Source organism: Cariama cristata, unplaced genomic scaffold (genome assembly GCF_000690535.1).
Source record: "Cariama cristata isolate BGI_N322 unplaced genomic scaffold, ASM69053v1 scaffold19345, whole genome shotgun sequence".
Classification (NCBI taxonomy): Eukaryota; Metazoa; Chordata; class Aves; order Cariamiformes; family Cariamidae; genus Cariama; species Cariama cristata.
The window spans coordinates 2,436-21,812 of record NW_009619501.1 but is presented as its reverse complement, the minus strand read 5'-3'; the positions used below and the strand labels follow the sequence as shown (position 1 = coordinate 21,812).

The window sequence follows — 19,377 nt, the reverse complement described above, 5'->3', positions numbered from 1 at the left end:
TGTGAAAAATACCCTTCCTTCTACAGCTGACTGGAGCTAACGGTGACAGAATTGCGTGGTCCTTGTCCCTACTATATCTGTTTTATGGATGAACAGATTGTTTCAGTGCATGAGGGTTCCTGCCTAGGTTACTTTACAAGCACTCAGAGCACTTTTCGACGCTGTAGGTTTTGTTTTAACTTGCGAATCTGTTAAAGATGAAAGGCACTATACAAGAACTAAGTGGTATTTGATTGGAAAAAAAATTGAAAGAATGAGAGAAATGATGACAGAACGAGACTAAACCATTTAAGGCTGAAGAAAAAGAGCAGCAGGTTGCTAAATATACTAAGTAGATAAATAAACCAACCTGTAATGTATCAGACTTCAAAGACACTTGAGTGTAGATTTGTCATTTTTATCGTATCACTTCACAGATGACAAGTGATGTTTGTGAAACTCCTCTCTCAATTTGGCTGGTAGCTTTTTCATCTGAGCCTTTCAGCTTTTTATTGTTGTGAACTGAGCTAAAACTATTTTTCTTTTGATGTTAATTAAAATTTCTCTCCTGCATATGGGAACAAGGCCGCTTTGGGGAGGTATTAAAGTTCTTACTCAGAGTTTGTGTCTGTAACCTAAGCATGAATGAACTAAATCTACCCTCCTCCTTCTTTCCTCAGGCTCTTTGGCAAGTAAAATTCGTCGTAGGGATACTCTTGCTATCAAACTTGGCAACAGACCATCTAAGAAGGAATTAGAAGACAAAAACATCTTGCAGCGTACATCCGAAGAGGAGAGGCAGGAAATCAGACATCAGATTGGAACGAAGCTAGTGAGGTATCAGTCACAGGGTAAATGTGGTTTCACTGGGTGGAGGTGGAGGAAGAGAATCGAGAACACTAGGTTCACATTTTAAATATAGCCCAACATGTGGTCGTCCTGGTTTTGGCTGGGATAGAGTTAATTTTCTTCCTAGTAGTGTTAGTTTTCTTCCTTATTTCTCACATAACTTTAAAATGTCAATAATGCCCTTTTTTTCTGCAAGAAACAAATCTGAGAGCTTGGCTGGTTTGGGGTTGTTTGGTTTAAAAAAAAAAAAAAGAAAAAAGAGAAAGAGGATGAGTGACTCCATAATAATTTCTCAGATTGGTTATCAGGGACTTGCACCTGTATGTACCCATCTTGGATGGAGTTCCTGACACACAGAGCATGACTGTGTATGTTCGTCCCTCTGGCCCTCCCCATCCTCCTCCTGCTCTCCAACTCCTTCATTCTTCATGTGCTGGTTCTGGCAAAAGAAATGGAGGGAGGCTGACTTTGTAGCTCAGTATTCTACTGTGCCCACCTCTGAGGCATGTCTCTCTCATGCTGTTTAACTGCTATGGGATATATGTTACTTTATCTTCCTGGACTTCAGAACATTGCATAAAAAAAGACTTAACTTTCACTTGCATTTTTATGAGCTTTTTTAAAAAAAATTCTCATCAATGTTAATTTTGGCTTTCGTGGTCTCTGAGAATAGACTGCAACATGTCTGGATTTTCCCAGACCTGTCCTTGTTTCTCTTGTGCCCAGAAATGTTGTCCAGACAGATTTGGAGGATGTTGTGTGTTTGTTGGAGATTTCCAGATATTGGGTAGCCCAGGTATTGGGTACCGCTCCAGTACAGAGTATGGTAGCCCTGCATCAGCACTCGGAAGATGAACTAAGTTGCCCTGTGAACCAAGTGGCTGGCTAGGTCAGTTATTTCATCCCTTAACCATAAGAGTGATACATCTATTGTGTAGAGCCCAAGGCTCATTCTTCTTCTACTAATAAAGCAGTGTGGTTGTTATCCCTGCTTTCCTGACCAAATCCCAGCTCCGGTGATCACATCCCGCTTGTCGGTGCTCCCTCAGGGGCCTGAACTGCAGAAAGCTGCCCTGCTCCCCGCACAGCTCTGCTTTGGTGGCAGGAGACAATGTCCGTGCATGTCAGGGCTGTGCTCATGCCTGAAATCACAACCAAGTTTGACACCAGTTCCTTAAAAATTCCTGGTGTGGTGGGCAGTGCTGGGCGACATTGAGGTCTGATGGGAAAGCTGTGCCTACAGCTCGGGCAAGGTCGGGTCAGGTCCCAGCCATGGACTTCCTACAGCAGGGCTGGTCACCTCGGGGAAACCCCCCGCCAAATCTAAAAGTCCAAGCACAGTTTGAATCGGATGGGTTTCATGAGGCTGAAGATAATCCGTAGTGAACTGTGTGAGGTTTGCTGGACAGAGGCAGCGCTCTTTAACACATCGGCAAAATAAATTTTACTGCTCCTTTTCTCAAGTGAGCAAGTGAACTCGTTTAGTAAACATAGAGACAACATCAGCCATGTTCTCCACTATACAAACCAGAAAATTAGTATCTCAGAGTTTGGGGTTTTTTTAATGGCAGTTGGTATATATAGGTAACTAAATAAAATTAAGTTTCAATTAAAGCTCCCAATTGTATTGTACATATTGTATTGTACACGTGCATTACTCACTGATTTGATGTACAAATTTTTTTTTTTAAAAAAAAGGATTTGCATTCAAAATATCTGAGAACAATCTTATGATTGCACAATTTATCACAATGATGGTGACTGGGAACAAAAAAGGTTTATGAATTCTTTTATAAAATTATACCTGTAAATGAGGAATTTAAATTTGCTGGTACAATTTCTGTAATATTGTGCAAGTATTAGTTACTTAGTGTTTGAGTGGCAATAGTACACCTTTTAAAACATGTGGTTACATGCGCAGTTATTATAACTTGTCTGGAAATTACCCGTGTTGTTGAATACCTCTGCTGGCAAAAGAATAGCACAGCCATATGAGAAACAGCTTTTAAGCAGTATTACAAATCATAATGTATTATTTGGATTTGGTTTTAAATCAGTCATGTACTTTGTTCTTACAGGAGACTCAGCCAGAGGCCTACAACTGAAGAGCTAGAGCAAAGAAATATCCTGAAGCGTAAGTATTTTATTCAGGTTTCAGCTAGTATTTACTTAAAAAGTGAGCATATGTTGGATTCACATGGAAGCCTGTCATTGTTGCTGCAATGTTAGATCCATAACTGGAGAGAAACGATGTTCTAGAAAATAATGTGGCAATGCTAGATTTGTATACTAACCTGTAATGGTAGCTGTGAAAACTGCATATATTCAATATGCCGAATTTTGCTTGTCACAATCCCACTTCTTGAAGCTGATCCCAAAGACCAGGGAAGACTTAGATACCCCTTAGAAGTCCTTCTAGGCTGGTTAAACTTCTGCCTAATTTTTAGGAGGAGGAGGAGGAGGGAATATCAGTAGGAGGACAAGGTGGGATTTAAGGGCAGAGGTTGGAAGGAGGAGTAGAAAGAGGGAAGGTGAAGCGTTCAGGGGAAAGTGAACAGGTATATGCCAACTACTTCAGCATCCTGGCCTTCATATCCACTTCTGACATAAATGTCTTCTCCGCTGAAACCTGCATGAGACATTCTCACTGAGTATCTTCCCATTGATTAAATCCTTCCTCAATGTCTCTGCTGAAAAATTTAAGTCTATAATTCAAATAGTCAGGGGCAGAGGAATGAAGTACATTGGATGTTTGCCCTCTATACCTGTTCTCCCATTTACTGACATTGGTTTGGTCCTTAGGCTGGCAAATGCTTCAGAACAGGCATTTTTTGTCTTCCCTTATGAATCTTTCCATACTATGGATGTTACCTAAACACACACTGTAACAGTTGCCATGCCCAGCTCCATCTAGCCCTGTGTTCGTTCTGCAAGGGTAGCTGGTACTTGATGCTTAAGTAGAAGAAATAAATGAAGAAAATGCATGTGCAAGTCTTTGACTCATAGCAGCGAATAAAAAAACCTCATGTATTCTTAAGGTATAAGAACTTCCCACACTCGATGAAAGAGCAGGTATAATGCTGTTATTTCCAGCCATCGTTCAGAAAAATTGGAGTGCATCTGTGCAACCCTGGTGTGCAGCATGCTAATGGAAGGAAAGAAAATGGGCTGTTTTCCTGACAAAGGCCATGGTCTGATCACTCTGTCACCTGCTCGGGCCAGCAAATCAAGAAGACATAGCAATTATTGGCTTTCAGGCAACCATCCATGTTAATAAAATCCTACTACTGTTGTCCAAACTCTTAAAAGCCAAATAGTGCCATGTCATATTGAAAAAGGAAGCTACAATTCATGTGTTCTGGTGCACAGGAGAGGGGTCAGGGGACTCCTGTCCAACACGTAATATGAACAGACTTTCCAAGACTATAATTTCTGAACCTATAGATTGCATCGATAAAGATAAAATTTGAAATATGAACAGTTCTGTATATGACAAACTGCTTATGCTGAACTATGTGAGAAAAGCAATTCCAAAACATCTTTGGTGGGTCAGAATACGGCCACTGAGCTGAGAGCACCAGCTGGGCATCCTTAGTGCCCTCTCTGCCTGGCGCATCTCGAGATCACTAACCTAGCAGTGAACCAGCGATGGATTTAATATCCCTTTTGCCATTGTTTATTCCCTTCACTGATTTTGCAGTAAGTAGCTCAGGACTGGAAAGCAGTTAATAGATTTCTTCTCCTGTTTCAGCTTGTTTACTTTAAGTTTTTGGCAGTGTACCAGGCTTTGCACTCAATGCCTCCCGCCGCCCTCCCCTGCTGCTGCCCCGGGCCTGTCTTAAAGAGGCAAAGGAGAGCAAAAAAATCAAGGCTGGAAGGCAGCCTTATAAATCATAAAAGATCACAGAGTCATTGGTGAGCACGTGCAGAATTCAAAACTGCTTTTTGCTCAGCACTGAGATATAAAAATATTTCGAGTTGATAGGGATCTGTAAAAAGCAAAGCGAACCAAAGCAAGCCGGGGGTTTGTGGTGACAGTCTGACTCAGAGCCCTTTCAGGGGGCAAGTTCTCTCTCAGCTGTAAGGCAGTCGTATTATTTATCAAAATTATTACATTCCCTTCCTGTGGATCGTTCGAAAATGTTTACATCTCTTAAATGCCTCTGTTGTTGTAGGCAGCTTTTGTGAATAAGTTGGGATTTCTTTCATAAAGCTTCCTTCCTCCTATTTTTAAGCAGTGGATGGGGAGAAGGGGTTATATGTGTATGTAAACTGCAGCTAAGGGTAAGTATTGTTTTGAGTCATATTTATCAGACTTTGAGGTTACATTAAGCGGTAAAGGTCCAAATGTTTACTTCAGGATTAAGTTCAGCCCCGATCTTTTAAGAGGTTCCGAAAAAGTCCGTATTTTTTTCTTTTTTTGTATTTCCAGTTAGTGAGTAAATCTGTCTTGCAAGAAGTTTTGTTTTGATATTTCCAGATAAACCAGTTACTGAAAATCCTGTGACCGAGTACAGTCACAAGACACTGCAGGCAGATTTCTATAAGAACAATTTGCATAAAACTGTCCAGACTTCTGAGTCTTCCCACACTAAAACAAAGTTACGATAACTGAAGAGTCCACTTGAAGATAAAGCCCTGTGTTTTTAATAAAGACAGGTTTCTTGTGTACTGGCTTTGAGCCAGAAGTATTTATAGTATTGCATTATAGCGAAGAAACTTTTTATTCTTCCAGGAATTTTGGATTAAGATAACCATTTTTTCCTGGATTTGTAAGGGACAGTGAACTTCTTGTACTGTGCACCTGCATGCCTGCCAGTACGGGCTTTGTAGAAAACAGGGGTTAGCTCTTGATGCTAGTTCAGGAATATTAATGGTTATCTTTGCTTGTAAAACGAGGAAAGAGAAACCACTTTGTGCGTTCCAGAGCACTGCAAGAGGCAAGCGCTTTGTTTGTCTTTTCTTTCTCTTTCTTTTTTTTTGAAATCTAAACATAGCTAATCCCATCGGGACAGAGTGGAAAGTTCGGTTTTACGCTCCGGGAGTGCTTTCTGGTCAAGAACAGAGCCGTGCTCAGACAGAACAATTTCTGTCTTCACTTTTCCCCTTCTGCTACAAACCAAGTGTCCCATGGAACAGAAGGTGACCAGATTTAATATGGCAAAAGTTGCAGGAGCAATAATGTATAGATGCCAGGGAAGCTGCTTGTTCAGCTTTGGTGGATTATTTAACTTGAAGACCACGATAAGTGATGCTGAACAAAATTGTTTCAGTTAGGAGTCAAATCCCAGTTTGACCTCCTAGGAGCTGCAGGCAGGGAAGGAGGGAAGCCACAGTTTTGGAGACTCCTGCAAGCCAAGGGCATTCCCTGGGCTGGTCCTTTGCCAGTACGGCAGCAGCGGGACATCGGAGGAGGGGACTTGCAGCTGGGAACGCGGTGTTTATGTTTTCTTTCTCCACATCACACAGATTAGATCTGCTTTTAAGGTGGAAAGCAGTCAGAAGTGTGTTCCTATGCATTAATGTGTTCCTGTTTGGGCAAGTGAGTCAGCTCATACCTGCAGCCAAAACTTGGCCCTCCGGCTGGAATTTTCCGCAACACCTGAAGGAACCAGGAGCACCAGACCCATTATTTTTAGCACCACACGTCTTCTTAACTCACTACGGCAACTTTCAAAACTTTTACCTTAAAAGACAAAAAATACGCTGTAGGTTTTACTGTTGGTAGGAATTTGTATCAGGGCAGTGTTTCTGTAGCACCAAGCTTAAAGCAACGCTCTGCCCAGCCAACCGGCGATGGGAAATAGGTGCTCTATGTACAAGTCAGTGCCATAGATGGAGGGCCGTTGGCCAAACAGCAGATTCAATATATTAGCAGCAGCCACCAGATTTCAGTCTTTTCCTTTAGCTCTTGAGTTTTATTTCTCAAAGTAAAACAACTTGAATGTATAAAACACGTCCTGCCCCCCAACCTGTCATGCAGAAGACTGGCTGTTCCCCACGGCTTCCATCCCCTCCTCCTTTACCCGGGAGTGAAGGAAGCTCCTGGTGCCTCCCGTTGGAGTTGTCCTCCAAAGCAGGGCCTTCCAGCTCTCCTCAACAGTCTGCTCCGGGACCTGCCTGGACCCTCTGCCCAGCAGCTAAGATGATGACCTTGCTCATCTCCCATTTCTAGGTGGTTTCCCATGTCCAGCCATCCCTTCGGGCAGTCATCTGCTACCCACAGGGAGGTGGCTTCACAGCTTGGGAGAGGCAGCTAACCTTCAGCCTTCCTAAATGTCCAGACAACTTTTTTGAGTTAGTTTACCCTCCCCCAAAATACAGAAAAATACTATTTCAGGTGGCCGTGCTGTTGGTAGTTGTTTCTTAAGATATGCATTAAAGTGTGAGCCCCTGTTTCTTACATCAAGCATCTTATTGCCGCTTCTTAGGAGACACGGTGGTTTAGGTAGCAAAGAAATGTCAAGATACGAATAATGCAGAATGTATTTTACAAGCTAAATTAAGGAAAAGGCAGGACAGTGATGTGTATATCCAGCTGCATTGTTTTCTGCTGTGTCTGCTACTGGAGAATTTCTGAGGTAGGACTTAGGCGATTCAGTTGATGAAGGGACAAAATTTTTTACGTCAAATGATTCCCAGACAAATGGAACCCCAAATTAATAGTTTGTGTTTAACTATCTCAGTTACTATGTCTATTGATTGCAAAGACAGTATGTTTAAACAAAAGCCTACAGATGATTTACCTGTCCTAAAACAGCTAGAGAGCTTTTGATTTTGCTAGGTGAAGATGTTACCAAAAGAGTTCTCATTTAAAGTCCTAAGTCCTTAAATACACACAACTTGTTTATTGATAGATATATTAATAAAAAATTTTAAATGTATATTAATCTTGAACTCTCCATTCTTCAGTTTTAGTCAGTTTACAGTTCTATCGAAACGGGCCATCCATTTCTTCACCGTTTAAGAGAAAAGCTATTAATAAACCATAAATTACACCACATTTCAGTACCTCAGTAAAATCACCATCAACATGAGATCCAACCCAATCCTGGCAGCAAGCCTGTGCGATTGCATCACGCTGATGGAAACCGGGGGTTGGTGTTGGACTCTTCTCACAGCGCAGGTCTTGGGCTGGCATTGCCTTTTTCCTACTGTAACTTTCTTCTTTTTCATCACTTGTTCCTCTTCCCCTTTCCCTTCTATTCATCTTACATGAGAACCTTTGAGTTAGCAAAGGAAATCTGTAGGTACCATGAGGAGTTCTGTCGGTGTGTTACCTCCAGTGTATCAGTCATGATGCAGAAACGCCTCTGCGGCCAGGTTGCCCATACTAACACAGGAGGCTGGCCGTAGCAGACAGGGCAAATAGGACTATACCAGGATTTAAAACTGCCTTTTCATCTGCACAGGTTGGCTGCATCCACAGTAGACAAATTAATTGCTTTAAATTTATAGTTAGCCTTGAACTGCAATGTGGAGTCCGTAACCCCCAGGCATGAATAAAACAGGATCAGGATTTTACAGGTATCTTTAGGTGGGATATTTCAGCTACAGCAAAGTTAACTTTGCATATAACCATCAGAGGGGGACTGAAAGGGCAAGTAATATTCTTCAAAAGGTGCATCAGTTAAAAAAAATGCTGAGTCCATGTGGACATGCCTTTGCAAATGTGCTTTTCACTGGCACTCAAGAAATCAAGTTTGGTTAGCACAGAAACTTGCTAAAAGCACCTTTCAGTTTCATGCCTGAATACATTAAAAAAATGCACATGTCCTTTTCTGCCACACTCATTCATTTGGTCTAGCTAGTGGCCCTCGACCAAGAGGGCTTGAATGCTGAATCATATGCCTGCATTATAAAACCAGAAAAAAAAAATTGAAGTAACAAAACCAATTTGCACTAACAAATGACAATGAAACAAATTGTCGTTGATTCATTGCATCCTGTAGTAGTAGAGGACACTTGGCTGATTCAGATACTCAGGGGAACCTTTTTTTCTTGACCCTTACGAATTATTAGACTCTTACTCTAAAGTCAATAGGTGGCATGACGGAAGTAAAAGCAACAGTGATTTTAATGTTAGAACAAGTAATTGAAACATTAGGCGGCTCTTTCAGGGTACTTCTTGTTTGCTGTTACACAGAAAGGAAATGACAGATAATCTCCTCTTTGCTGTGGTCCTCGCCCACAGTGGTGACACTTGAGATGTCTACAGGGTCAAGGGAAAAGAGGATAGGGAAAAGAAATGATCGAAATCCGAAAAACAGACAACACATGCAGAATCACCCAGAAATATGAGGAAACATGAGCCAGGACTTGAAGTCCTGAAGCTTTCAACCAAGAGAAATACAGTATGTGCAGTTATAATTCTTAAATATTCACTCCTTTTTATCTCTTCTGAAAACAGAGAAAAATGAAGAAGAGGAACAGGAAGCCAAAAGAGAAATAAAACGTAGACTCAGTAGAAAGGTGATGATGTGTTTTTTGTATTATGTATTTGTGTACATAGGATTATTTTTTATAAAATTCTAAAAACCAGTGTATATACATTACTGCAAATGTCTTATCAGTCATGCCCCCAGATTAGAAATCTGTTTAAAAAGAAGTACAAGCCAAGTCTGTCTTGGGGAAAACTCCATCCTGTCCAGTTTCCCATACCTGGAAAAGCATACAGAGTCTGGCCATGCTTAATATTTGTCGGTGTAAGCAGGGGAGAGAAATTATACGTGTTTCCTCTGTGAGCACAACCACTGCTGTCACCTGTGTTGGAGGGCAGCCACCCCTGTAGATCAGCTCTTCCCTAGAGCAGCGGAGAGGGAAGTAAAGCAGTGTGAGCCCTAAGAAATCCCTTCACCGTTCTTCGAACCACATCAGCAGTCTTGGCCGCTGCGCGTGGGATTGCGCTGGTCGTCCCTGGAAATAAAGCAGTTATGGATCTGCTGCCCTGACTTTGGGAGCTCATTCTGGGAGAGGATGCGGGGAGTTTTCATACGTATCCCTAGTCTGCCCTTCTCTGCAAAAATACAGTTTCATTAATATCATCGTCCTTAGTTAATTAAAATGAATATTGTTTGAGATGACTGAAACAATTTGGCATCATAATGACCGCCAGATGTTCAAAAATGATTTTTTTAGTTAGGCAGGCACCTCCAAATCCTGTTTATTTTCAATATTGTAGTGGAACACAGCAGACTGTGTAATCGTTAATGCAAATGGACCTACTGCTTAGTGGGGTAAATGGTGTGACAGTTGCAAAGTCACAATTAATATTGCAGGGATAACTGTCATGATTCTCTGTGACCCGCCCAACAAAGACTATTTTTATAATTGAAGAAATTAGGTTGTGCTGCTTCCCCATTCCCGTGCAGCGCTCCCAGGATGGTGCCTTTTTTTAGACACCTGAAAGTGACCCTATTTAGAAATACCATTAAAGTTCTCCTGAGATTACATCATACCCTTAGCTTTTATTTTATTTTATTTCATCTTATTAAGCGTACTATTTTCTGCCTCCTGGTTACAGCTCAGCCTGAGGCCTACAGTGGCTGAACTTCAGGCAAGAAGAATCCTTCGATTTAACGAGTACGTGGAGGTCACAGATTCTCCGGATTACGACCGTCGTGCCGACAAGCCTTGGGCCAGGTTAACTCCCGCAGACAAGGCAAGGGACAAATGTAGATATTAAGAAAATGCTTGCATCTGTCACTTTCGGGGGCCTTTCCTCTGGTTTACATTCTTTTGACGCTGGCATCACAAATGACATCTGCTGGAGGCAGCAAGATTGTCGTGGTACTGCTGTTAATCTCCTACTTGCAGCTAAGAATTAGAGCATAGAATTACATTAAGAGCATATTTGCCACCTCCACTGTGGCAGTTCAGGCCACGATTTCTTGCATTTTTAAAGCCTTGCTAAGCCAGGTACACACTGTTAGCAAGGATGGCCACGACCCATGGAATTCAGGCAAGGTCTCTGCAGGCAGAAGCCTGCATCAGTGCCACCAAGAGTTACTTTTGCAACTCATTCAAGTGAAGGAAGGTAGAAGCTGCTCCATCCTCCTGAGGGTTCTTGGCCACCGCCGTCAGTGCAGGAGCTGACTGTATGCGTGCAGCACACCTTCTTGGGAAATTTGCCCCCAACGTGCTACAGTTAACAGTTCCTCTACCTAACCACAAAGGATGAGACAAATGATTCTGTGATTCTCTTTTAAAAAACAGAGCAGTCAAAAATTACCATAAAATAAAAATCCATTTCCCTCCTCTACCACTTCATAAAAGGAAAGCTGTAGGATTGTGTATCAAAAAGTGCTGGCCTTGTTAGCACTGGGTCTGAACCAACTTCTATGGAATTCCTGTGAGATTTGCTTGGCATGAAAAGCGGTATGTGCAAGAACCCACGGTCTTTTAGCTAAGGACTGTGAAGCACTGATTTTGTTTCAGCTTGTATTTTAATACTAATGCCAGCTCATCTGACAATCAAAGGAGAATCTCATATCAAGGCAAAGTGGAGACATTAAAAATGTACCCAGAAGTCTTGGTAGATGTTGGTTCTGGGAGGTGCTGAGCACTCTCTGGTCCTCACGCAGTCTGTGGGAGGTTAGAGCACCCAGCACCTCCACCTTCACCTAGGTCCAACCAGGGTAAACTGCACTAGAAGATTCAACAGTACAGTTTCCTACCTACTTTAGGGTGGCAGTTTTTAATCTCAATTCATTTTGTACTGAACGGGTCCCCAAGGCTGGTTCTGTGAGCCCCATGTTTGTTGGCCTCAGCAGAAAGGCAGACCCCAGGTTTCCTGGAAAGTCCCTTGCCCTTTTTTCCCAGGGAAGTCATCTTTCTAATTCCAGTGGGAGCAGATAATTGTACTGTAACTATATTACGGAGCTGGAGCTCTGGTGTCTTTGCTGCTGATTTGGTGCCCAGAAATAGCTGTGTCTTTCCTAGCTATTACAGCAGCCTCCTGTAAGCCTGCTGTTGTGGCTAAACAGAACCATCCCCTGCTTAAAATGAAGTTTCTCATTTATGAGACCGCAGTCTGGTGATGCTGTAATTTTATGATGCTGCTTGTCTGTTCTGCATTGAGAGGCATGCACACCAGATGAGATTTCTTTAGGGATTAATGAAATGATACTGCTTTGATTTAATAAAGAGTGAGTAAGAATAAACTGTCATTTCATTTCACAGTGAAGGCAGGAGAGTGTTTGGCATAGAAACAAAAGCCCTTGTAGAGTATATTAGAATATTTCAGAAATTGTATTTATTACTTGATGGAGTAAGTTGCTTATCACTATTTTAACGTAAGCAACAAGGCATTTACAAAGTGCACTGAATTTCTGCAGTTCTTTGGTATCTGCTGACTGAAAACGCAAGCCTGAAATGTCCAAATATTTTGTGTAACTTTACATCAAACCAATCAAACCGAGTGACTAATTCTACTTACAAAAATGCCATTCGTCTTGTGTTCCTGAAGTCCTGTCTCCAGTGGGGAGATACAAGGTCCCTGCTGTGGGTACGGTGCCTGTGCAGGCAGTGAGACTCACTTCTGGCTGCATCCTCAGCAGGGGACTGTCGAGGTACCTCCATCCCTTGCCCATTTTTGTCTGTAGCAAGTGTTGTATTTCGAGGGGGGGCTTGGTTCACCCATTGAGTAGATGGGTGTTTCCTTTTTTTATGGTTGATGTTTGATGCTTTGAGTTTCTTTGTAGCGTATTACTGCTCCAAATAGCTGTAATTGAAAAGAAGTCATTCATGTTGATGATCAGAAATGTGCGAGAGCTGTGGATTACAGTAAGGGAGAGCGGGAAATGGGAGCCGTAAGGAAACCTACTCTGGCAAGAGTAGGGCCAGGTTCCTTTCAGACTCTTTACTTTCCTTAAGATTCGTATTTCTTACAGTTGCATATATTATTATTGTTTATTAGGCAGCAATACGGAAAGAACTGAATGAATTTAAAAGCACAGAAATGGAAGTACATGAGGAAAGTCGGCAATTTACCAGGTGGGTGAATCCCTCTTCTTGCATAAGCTGGAGAGATGAGTATGACAGCAACCCTCTGCTTTTCTGAAAGTCCTCTGCAGTTGTGTCATGACTTGCGTAGATTCTTACCATGAGGCCCCTTGAATCCCACCTGAATCCCACCATTGATTCTGTTGGGATTCGCAGTGTTGCTGGTGCCATCCCTGAAGTTGGGTAGTTGGTACAGCAGTGAGGGTGACCGCAATGGATCAGTTGCTCCATGGAAGAAGATTGGGAAATCTAAAAAGTAATCCTTTGAAAGGACTCGGCATTTCTCGCAGATGAAGTTCACAGTCCTCAAGCACAAAAAAGGGACGTCCTTCTCTGGCGGTACTCCCTGGCTCATGAAAGTATTCGTTTTTGTAGATGTGTTTGGTAAGTGAAAAACTCGGTGATGTATTGGACTTCAGAAAAGCTGACTAGTGTTTTGGGGAGCTTCCTAAGGGTCACCTAGGCTCCTGGCAGCAGTTTCTGGGGAACAAGACAGATTCTGATATTCCCGGTTTGCTACTTCTGATGTGTTCATCTGATTTGTTTTGTTCTTTGCTTTGGATAACACCAAGGTATTTTCTGGAGTGTTGTTATTTAAAGAGCTCTGAAGTATCCACAGTTTTTAGCAGGACTTCAAATTTGGCAGAGTTACCCCTAGAGGGAGGGAGGTGCTTTCTGCCATCCCCATGGCATCTGTTCGGGGGTTTTTTTTGAAGTTACAAAGGCTGAAAATTGCCACCATCAGGCAAAACTTGCTGTCAGGATCAGCCAACATTGCATACATAGTATTATTGTCCTCACTTCTACACAGAGTCCAGTCAAATAAAAACAATTGCCCAAGACTAAGTCCCTTCCTTTTCCTGCTACTGTTTCAATCAGACTCAGGATCCAAGCAAGTGACTGTGAATCCTCTAATCAAAGAGAGCATCACAAGGAGAATTCGCAATGGGAGATGGGTGTTTGGTGATTTCTGGCATCTCCTAGTTAGTTGCTTGATTTCACAACTTGTGGGTTTTTTTTCTCGCCAAAACATAGATTTTTTTTTTTTTTATAACACTTTTTGTTATAATATATATCCAGTGTAGATATAACATGAATAAATTAATATTTAAAAAATCAAACCAGTTTCAGAGACAGCAAACCTAAGCAAGGAGATGAACTAGGAGGCAAGGTTTTAATTTAGTGTCGCATTCTGACCATTAGAAAATGTCCTTTTCAAACAGAGATAAGTATCTTTTCATTTGGCTTCTGATATCATTTTCTTCTCAGCTAGTAGGTAGTCAGTCTTCTTCAGAATATATAAAAATGCTGCTTTAAAAAAATGGACATCCCAAGGGAGAGAAGGAAAATGAGTAGGAACAGAAACCTGGCTGTGTGCTGAGAGATGGAGTGCAACCCTCTGCTTATGTTTTTACATTTTTTGAGTTGCATTGCAGTATAGAAGCGTAAGTACAGATAGACATGAGTCATACAAAAAGAATCAGATATTTTTTTCATGAGAACTGAAAACAGTTGAGATTGATTACAATTGGATTCTTGAAAGCTGAGCCAAAAATCTCAGGGATCCAGTGGACTGACAAACCAGTTAAAAAGTTAATTATATTTTTTGAGGAGGATCTCGGAAAATGGAGTAAAAAATAGGCACAGCCACACTGTGATAAATATAGGCAATGATTCTGTAGGGTCCTGGAAAAATGTCAACCTGAGGGAAATCAGGCTTTCCTTATTCCCCCTCCACCCTCTTTTTTTTTCACTGGTCACGTTGTGGAGCCACTGCACAGAAGCCAGGAAAGTAACACTAGAAAAAGCTAATTAAGAGCAGAATTAGATGCAGATGTTTCAAGTCAACTGCAAGTTTGAAAATAAAAAGAGATTCCATTTCCTCCGGGACCTCTCATTAAAAATTACGTAGTTCACCACTGCATTTGGATTGTTAGAACAAAAGTGATTGGTTTTAAGAAAACTGTAGACAAAAGTCTGTAGCCGAGAATGAATTACTCATCTTTTAATTTTTTTCGAGGAGATCACTGAGTTGATACAAACCAAAAGGCACTTGCATTGGCAGCTGGTTAACAAAGGCTTATTCGTGAAGTTCTGTGATAGAATGAGATGACAAGGAAGCTGCTTATTAAACAGAAATAGCTTATAGCATATAGTTTCTTACATTATTACATATTCAATATAAGACATTTTAATATTAGAATCAGTATTTACAGTATCTTTGAATTGTTAAAATTTTATGTTAAACTTGGGAAAAAAAAAACACTGGTTTTCGTTATTCATCATTTACTGTAATGACTGTCAGTTGAACTGTTTTTCTGTAGTAATTTAGACTGATTCCTTCTGTTATTTCATAACAGAATACAAGAAACTGAGTTTCTAAAAATAGAGAAATAAATAAAAGTTTGGGAAGAGGATATTAGTAGATGTTTATAAAGTGCTTCTAATGGAAACGCTCTATGTCATCCAATATATTGTTGTTCTACACAAATGCAAAAACCCTATGACTTTTTTGCAATGCACTGTACCCTCACTTAGCAGATGAGCTGCATACTTGTGTCAGCTTTTGTGTACACCTCCTTTATTTCAGAACTTCATCCATGTATTGTACTGTACTTAAGTAAATCTGCTGTTAGGTGCATCGTTACCTATGCTTTTTTAAAAATTGCTGCATCCTTTACTACTTCATGGATAGATATATTTTTAAAGCCATTTAAACAGATTTAGAAGTCTGGTGATAGGTATGTTGAGCACCTGATATTCGTGCCCTTCTTACCCGTTTGCTTGGATTCATTACATTTAAGCTGAGTTAGAATTTCAATTGCTGTAGGCTCCTAACTTATTCTAGAAAAGGTTGGCAACATCCTTTGGAGCAGCCCACCCCTCTATCCATCATACAGGCAATCTGGAGTGATGTACATGCCCTACCTAAAAGTCTAAAAACCAGTGAGGGGTATTTGGGCCTTCGTGTGCCGCAGTTGGCTGCTGTTAATAGGAAGAAGACATCTGCAGTGCTATAAAATCTGTTGCTTACTTAAATCCAAAATTTCTGTTAGCCTCATTTAGCACAAGGCTTAAAACCAGAAATTTAAGTTTTATAGCTTAGCAAAGATTTTCTGATTTACTGACAGCATCTCCAAATAGTGGATGCAATTGTGGCGAAATCTGTATTGGCAAACAAAACAGACTGGAGACTGTTCTCCGGCCCTGAGGCCAGCGGGCTTGGCACAGCTTGAATATTCATACAGTTAACCTCTTCCCCCCACCCCAAAACAGGGTGACGTCCCCCCATCCCCAGTCTGCGTGTTGGGCCTGTGCTAACCCCAGCCATGCCCAGGCAGCATCCGTTGCTCGACTCGAGCAAAACCATGCCAGGGACCACAGTAACGGGTTAATGGTATGGACAGGCGGACACCAGGGCCTGAGCCGCACTGCAGCCCTCTTGGGGTTTCCAGTAGAGAGAGACGGAATGTGGAGGATAATGGGGCTGACTCTAGTCCCGCAGAGACCAGGAAAATCAGAAATTATTCTGTTCAGGCAACAAAAGTAAACAGCTGTGAGAGCAGGATGAGTGTCATTGTCAGTTGAAATAACATAATTCTAAGTTTTTAAATGATTTATCATTTCAGGTTTCATCGTCCATAACTGTTTGACCACATCCCATATTTCATGTAACAGTTTTCTTTGGGGAAATCATTGCGTCCTGAAGACCTGAGATTGCACTGGAACTGGACTGAGTATGAGTGTGTGCTACAGCTTACCCCAAGGTTAATGAAGGATGTGGCCCTCGTCTTTATCGATGGACAAATGATTTGTGTAGGAGGAGAACCCACGTGAAGTGTTTGCCAGTGTTAAGACAGATGGCGGTTCCATGGCTCACCCACGCAGACAAGTCTGTGGACTTCTTCATCGGAGCTCCACAAGTCGGGGAGCACTGAAGACAATCGCTTGAGAGCCTGTTCCCGGGACCTCATCAGACTTCACAGGGTTGTGACTGAGGGTGACTGAGAGGAGGGAGTGTGAAAAGGACTGAGAGCGTGGGGGATGAGAGACTTCGCTTGTGGGTCCACAGAGAAAAGTGGAATGGATGGGACTGCTTAATGATGCACTTGGCCAGTGGGAGAAATTATTTTAAAAAAAACGAACTGAGAGAGTGAGCAGCTGTGTATGTATGATTTTTTTTAGAGGCCACGGTCTGTCATGGAAGGACAGCAAGCCACAAGTCCTCGTGTCATCAGTACTTTAGTGAAGAACTGTAATTTTCTCTGGTGCCAGTAAATACAGTTGCCAGAAGTTAGTCCTAGTATAACTCAGCTGTCTTTTTTAAAATCCCGATGAGCATGCTTCAAGAAAATACATTGAACATTCATACAGAACAAGTCATATATTTTTCGGGTTTTAATGTTGACATACTCTGGATCCTCAGAAATACATAAACAGGATTTGAAGGACAAATAATGTGACACTATGAGTGCAATGAAATGCTTCATGTTTAGAAACGCTCCTTGCTGTCACTTGCCATTCAAGCCAGAGGGATCATTATCTTTCTCAGCTCTGGCAGGCAGTGGTGACAACTTCGACATCATGCTAGTGCGGATCCAAAATCAGAATGGAAATTAGGTGCAAAAGTCTTGACTAGTAGGCTTGAGCAGTGATCGCTAACGTGACTTTTTACATTTAAGGACTCTTGCACTGCTTTGAGGAAGAACTCCCAGATGAATCAGTATGTCTTCAGCAGTGGTCCTGTAAAAGTGAATGGGAAATCCATAGAGTGTCTGCAGCCTGGTTTTGTTGAGTGTGAAGAATGCTTCTTAGATTCATAATTTTTTTATACTATCTTGAAATTGTACATGTGAATACAGTACTATTAAAATTAAGTGGTATGGAGTGTGAAAGGCAATACATGGTTTTTCTAAGTTGGCCCAAAGGCCTATTAAAAAGCCTGTGGCGTTGTTTACACTAAGAAATTCTGTCTTATATTAGCACTTATTTATCCTTTGAATTAATGTACACAACATGGGGGGGGCGGGTCTGGAATTCACATATGCATACATTTAATGCAGTATTACAATATATTTGCTATTTATCCTTTCTAATGTGTGTACATATTACAATTTATTTTTGTCTTTTATGTGCCCTGTTTAGTTTTTAATTATGAAGTGTAAGTATTTCTTTTTCAGGCAATAAAAGGTCTGTGTAGATGTGATTTTTACCTCAGAACCTGCAATAGATTCTTGTGGAATGTTTTTAGTTTATCAAATTGAAGGTTGTTGTTTTAGATGTCAGCCTAAAAGCAGGAAGGCAATTTGGTGGCTAAAATTAGATCTCCCTCTTTGCTGATATTTACAACGAGACCAGGTTTGCGTAAATGAGGTGGATTATTTTAGTAAAGAGTACTTCGAGTAACAGGAGAGTGCCTTCCAACAGCTGGCGCTCTATTATTTTCAAAGAGATTGACAAACCTTTTTTTTAAAAAGGTAGATTTATATGACTATTAGGATCCCTTATATTTTAGTAAAAATCTAATGATATACGGACCTCAAAATATCAATAACCAAATAAAATAAGCATCTACATGGTTGTAGCAAAGAAAAGGAAGCAGCACCTTCTTTTTTTAATGGAATCAATAAGAGCCATTAGGATTCCATTTGCAGAAAACAGTTTCGCTTCTGTGGGGCCCATCATTTTATAAATATAGAAACAGCCCTTTGACATCAAGGAAGCAGTGAAAATGTATTCTTTGGAACTAAATCATACAGGAATGATCAGGCCATTAGAGTTAAGGTTTATCAGCAATTCTGGTAGAATCCTAATTTTTATTTTTAGAATTTGAAGAGTAAACTTAAAATTTACACTAGCACTTAATAAATAGTTCTCCTGCTCAAACTTCTTGTCGCCAAATTTAGGAATGTGTGTCTGAATTCCTATAAAGGTCTACTGTGTTGACTTTGAAGTATAAAACACAGTATTTCACTTCAAAGGAAACACGTGGAGCAGTTAAATAGACTTCAGTGTTGCCTTAATCACTTTGAAACATTTGAAAGCAGCCAAGATACTAAAGGCAGAAAGATAGCTGTTGCACAGGCAGAATAACTTGGACAAAGGTAAGGCCAGACTCTATAAACTTTATATAAGACAGTAGCTCCACTGACATGCCAGGGTACATACGAGTTACACAAGCAAACTAAAACATGTTAAACTCTTAGGATGAAGTGAATGAGTTGACTTTGCACGAAGACATTCCTCTATACTAGGTCTGGAGCATGGATGGAAAGACATGTGCCACCTTCTCGTTGTGAAAGTTAAAATACAAAGATGAGGATACAATTTCTGGCTCAGACTCCTCAAGCTGCATTTTGCCACAAGACATGAGGATACACAGGTGAGGTATCACTTGGGCTTTCCCTATCCTCCTCCTGGGTTTGGGGTTTTTTTGAAGTATTCACTACAAGCCATTGCTAGAGGCAGAATACTAGCCTGGATAGAGATGCTGAGCTAATCTTTCATTTCTTATGTAATTTATTATTTTGATGATAAATAATCAGA

General features: G+C 41.1%; 1 protein-coding gene across 1 annotated transcript in view; it reads left to right on the top strand.

Annotated features, from left to right (window-relative positions):
- The window catches only part of PHACTR2 (phosphatase and actin regulator 2), a gene marked incomplete at its 5' end in the record, with an annotated part of 36,905 nt that extends 20,374 nt beyond the window's left edge, over nucleotides 1-16,531 (top strand). Inside the window, 6 exons of the mRNA XM_009701283.1 lie at nucleotides 660-816; nucleotides 2,907-2,962; nucleotides 9,239-9,300; nucleotides 10,352-10,489; nucleotides 12,746-12,822; nucleotides 16,461-16,531. Coding sequence (XP_009699585.1) covers nucleotides 660-816; nucleotides 2,907-2,962; nucleotides 9,239-9,300; nucleotides 10,352-10,489; nucleotides 12,746-12,822; nucleotides 16,461-16,476 — 506 coding nt within the window. The remainder of the gene's footprint in view (nucleotides 1-659; nucleotides 817-2,906; nucleotides 2,963-9,238; nucleotides 9,301-10,351; nucleotides 10,490-12,745; nucleotides 12,823-16,460) is intronic.
- Nucleotides 16,532-19,377: the final 2,846 nt, after the last annotated feature.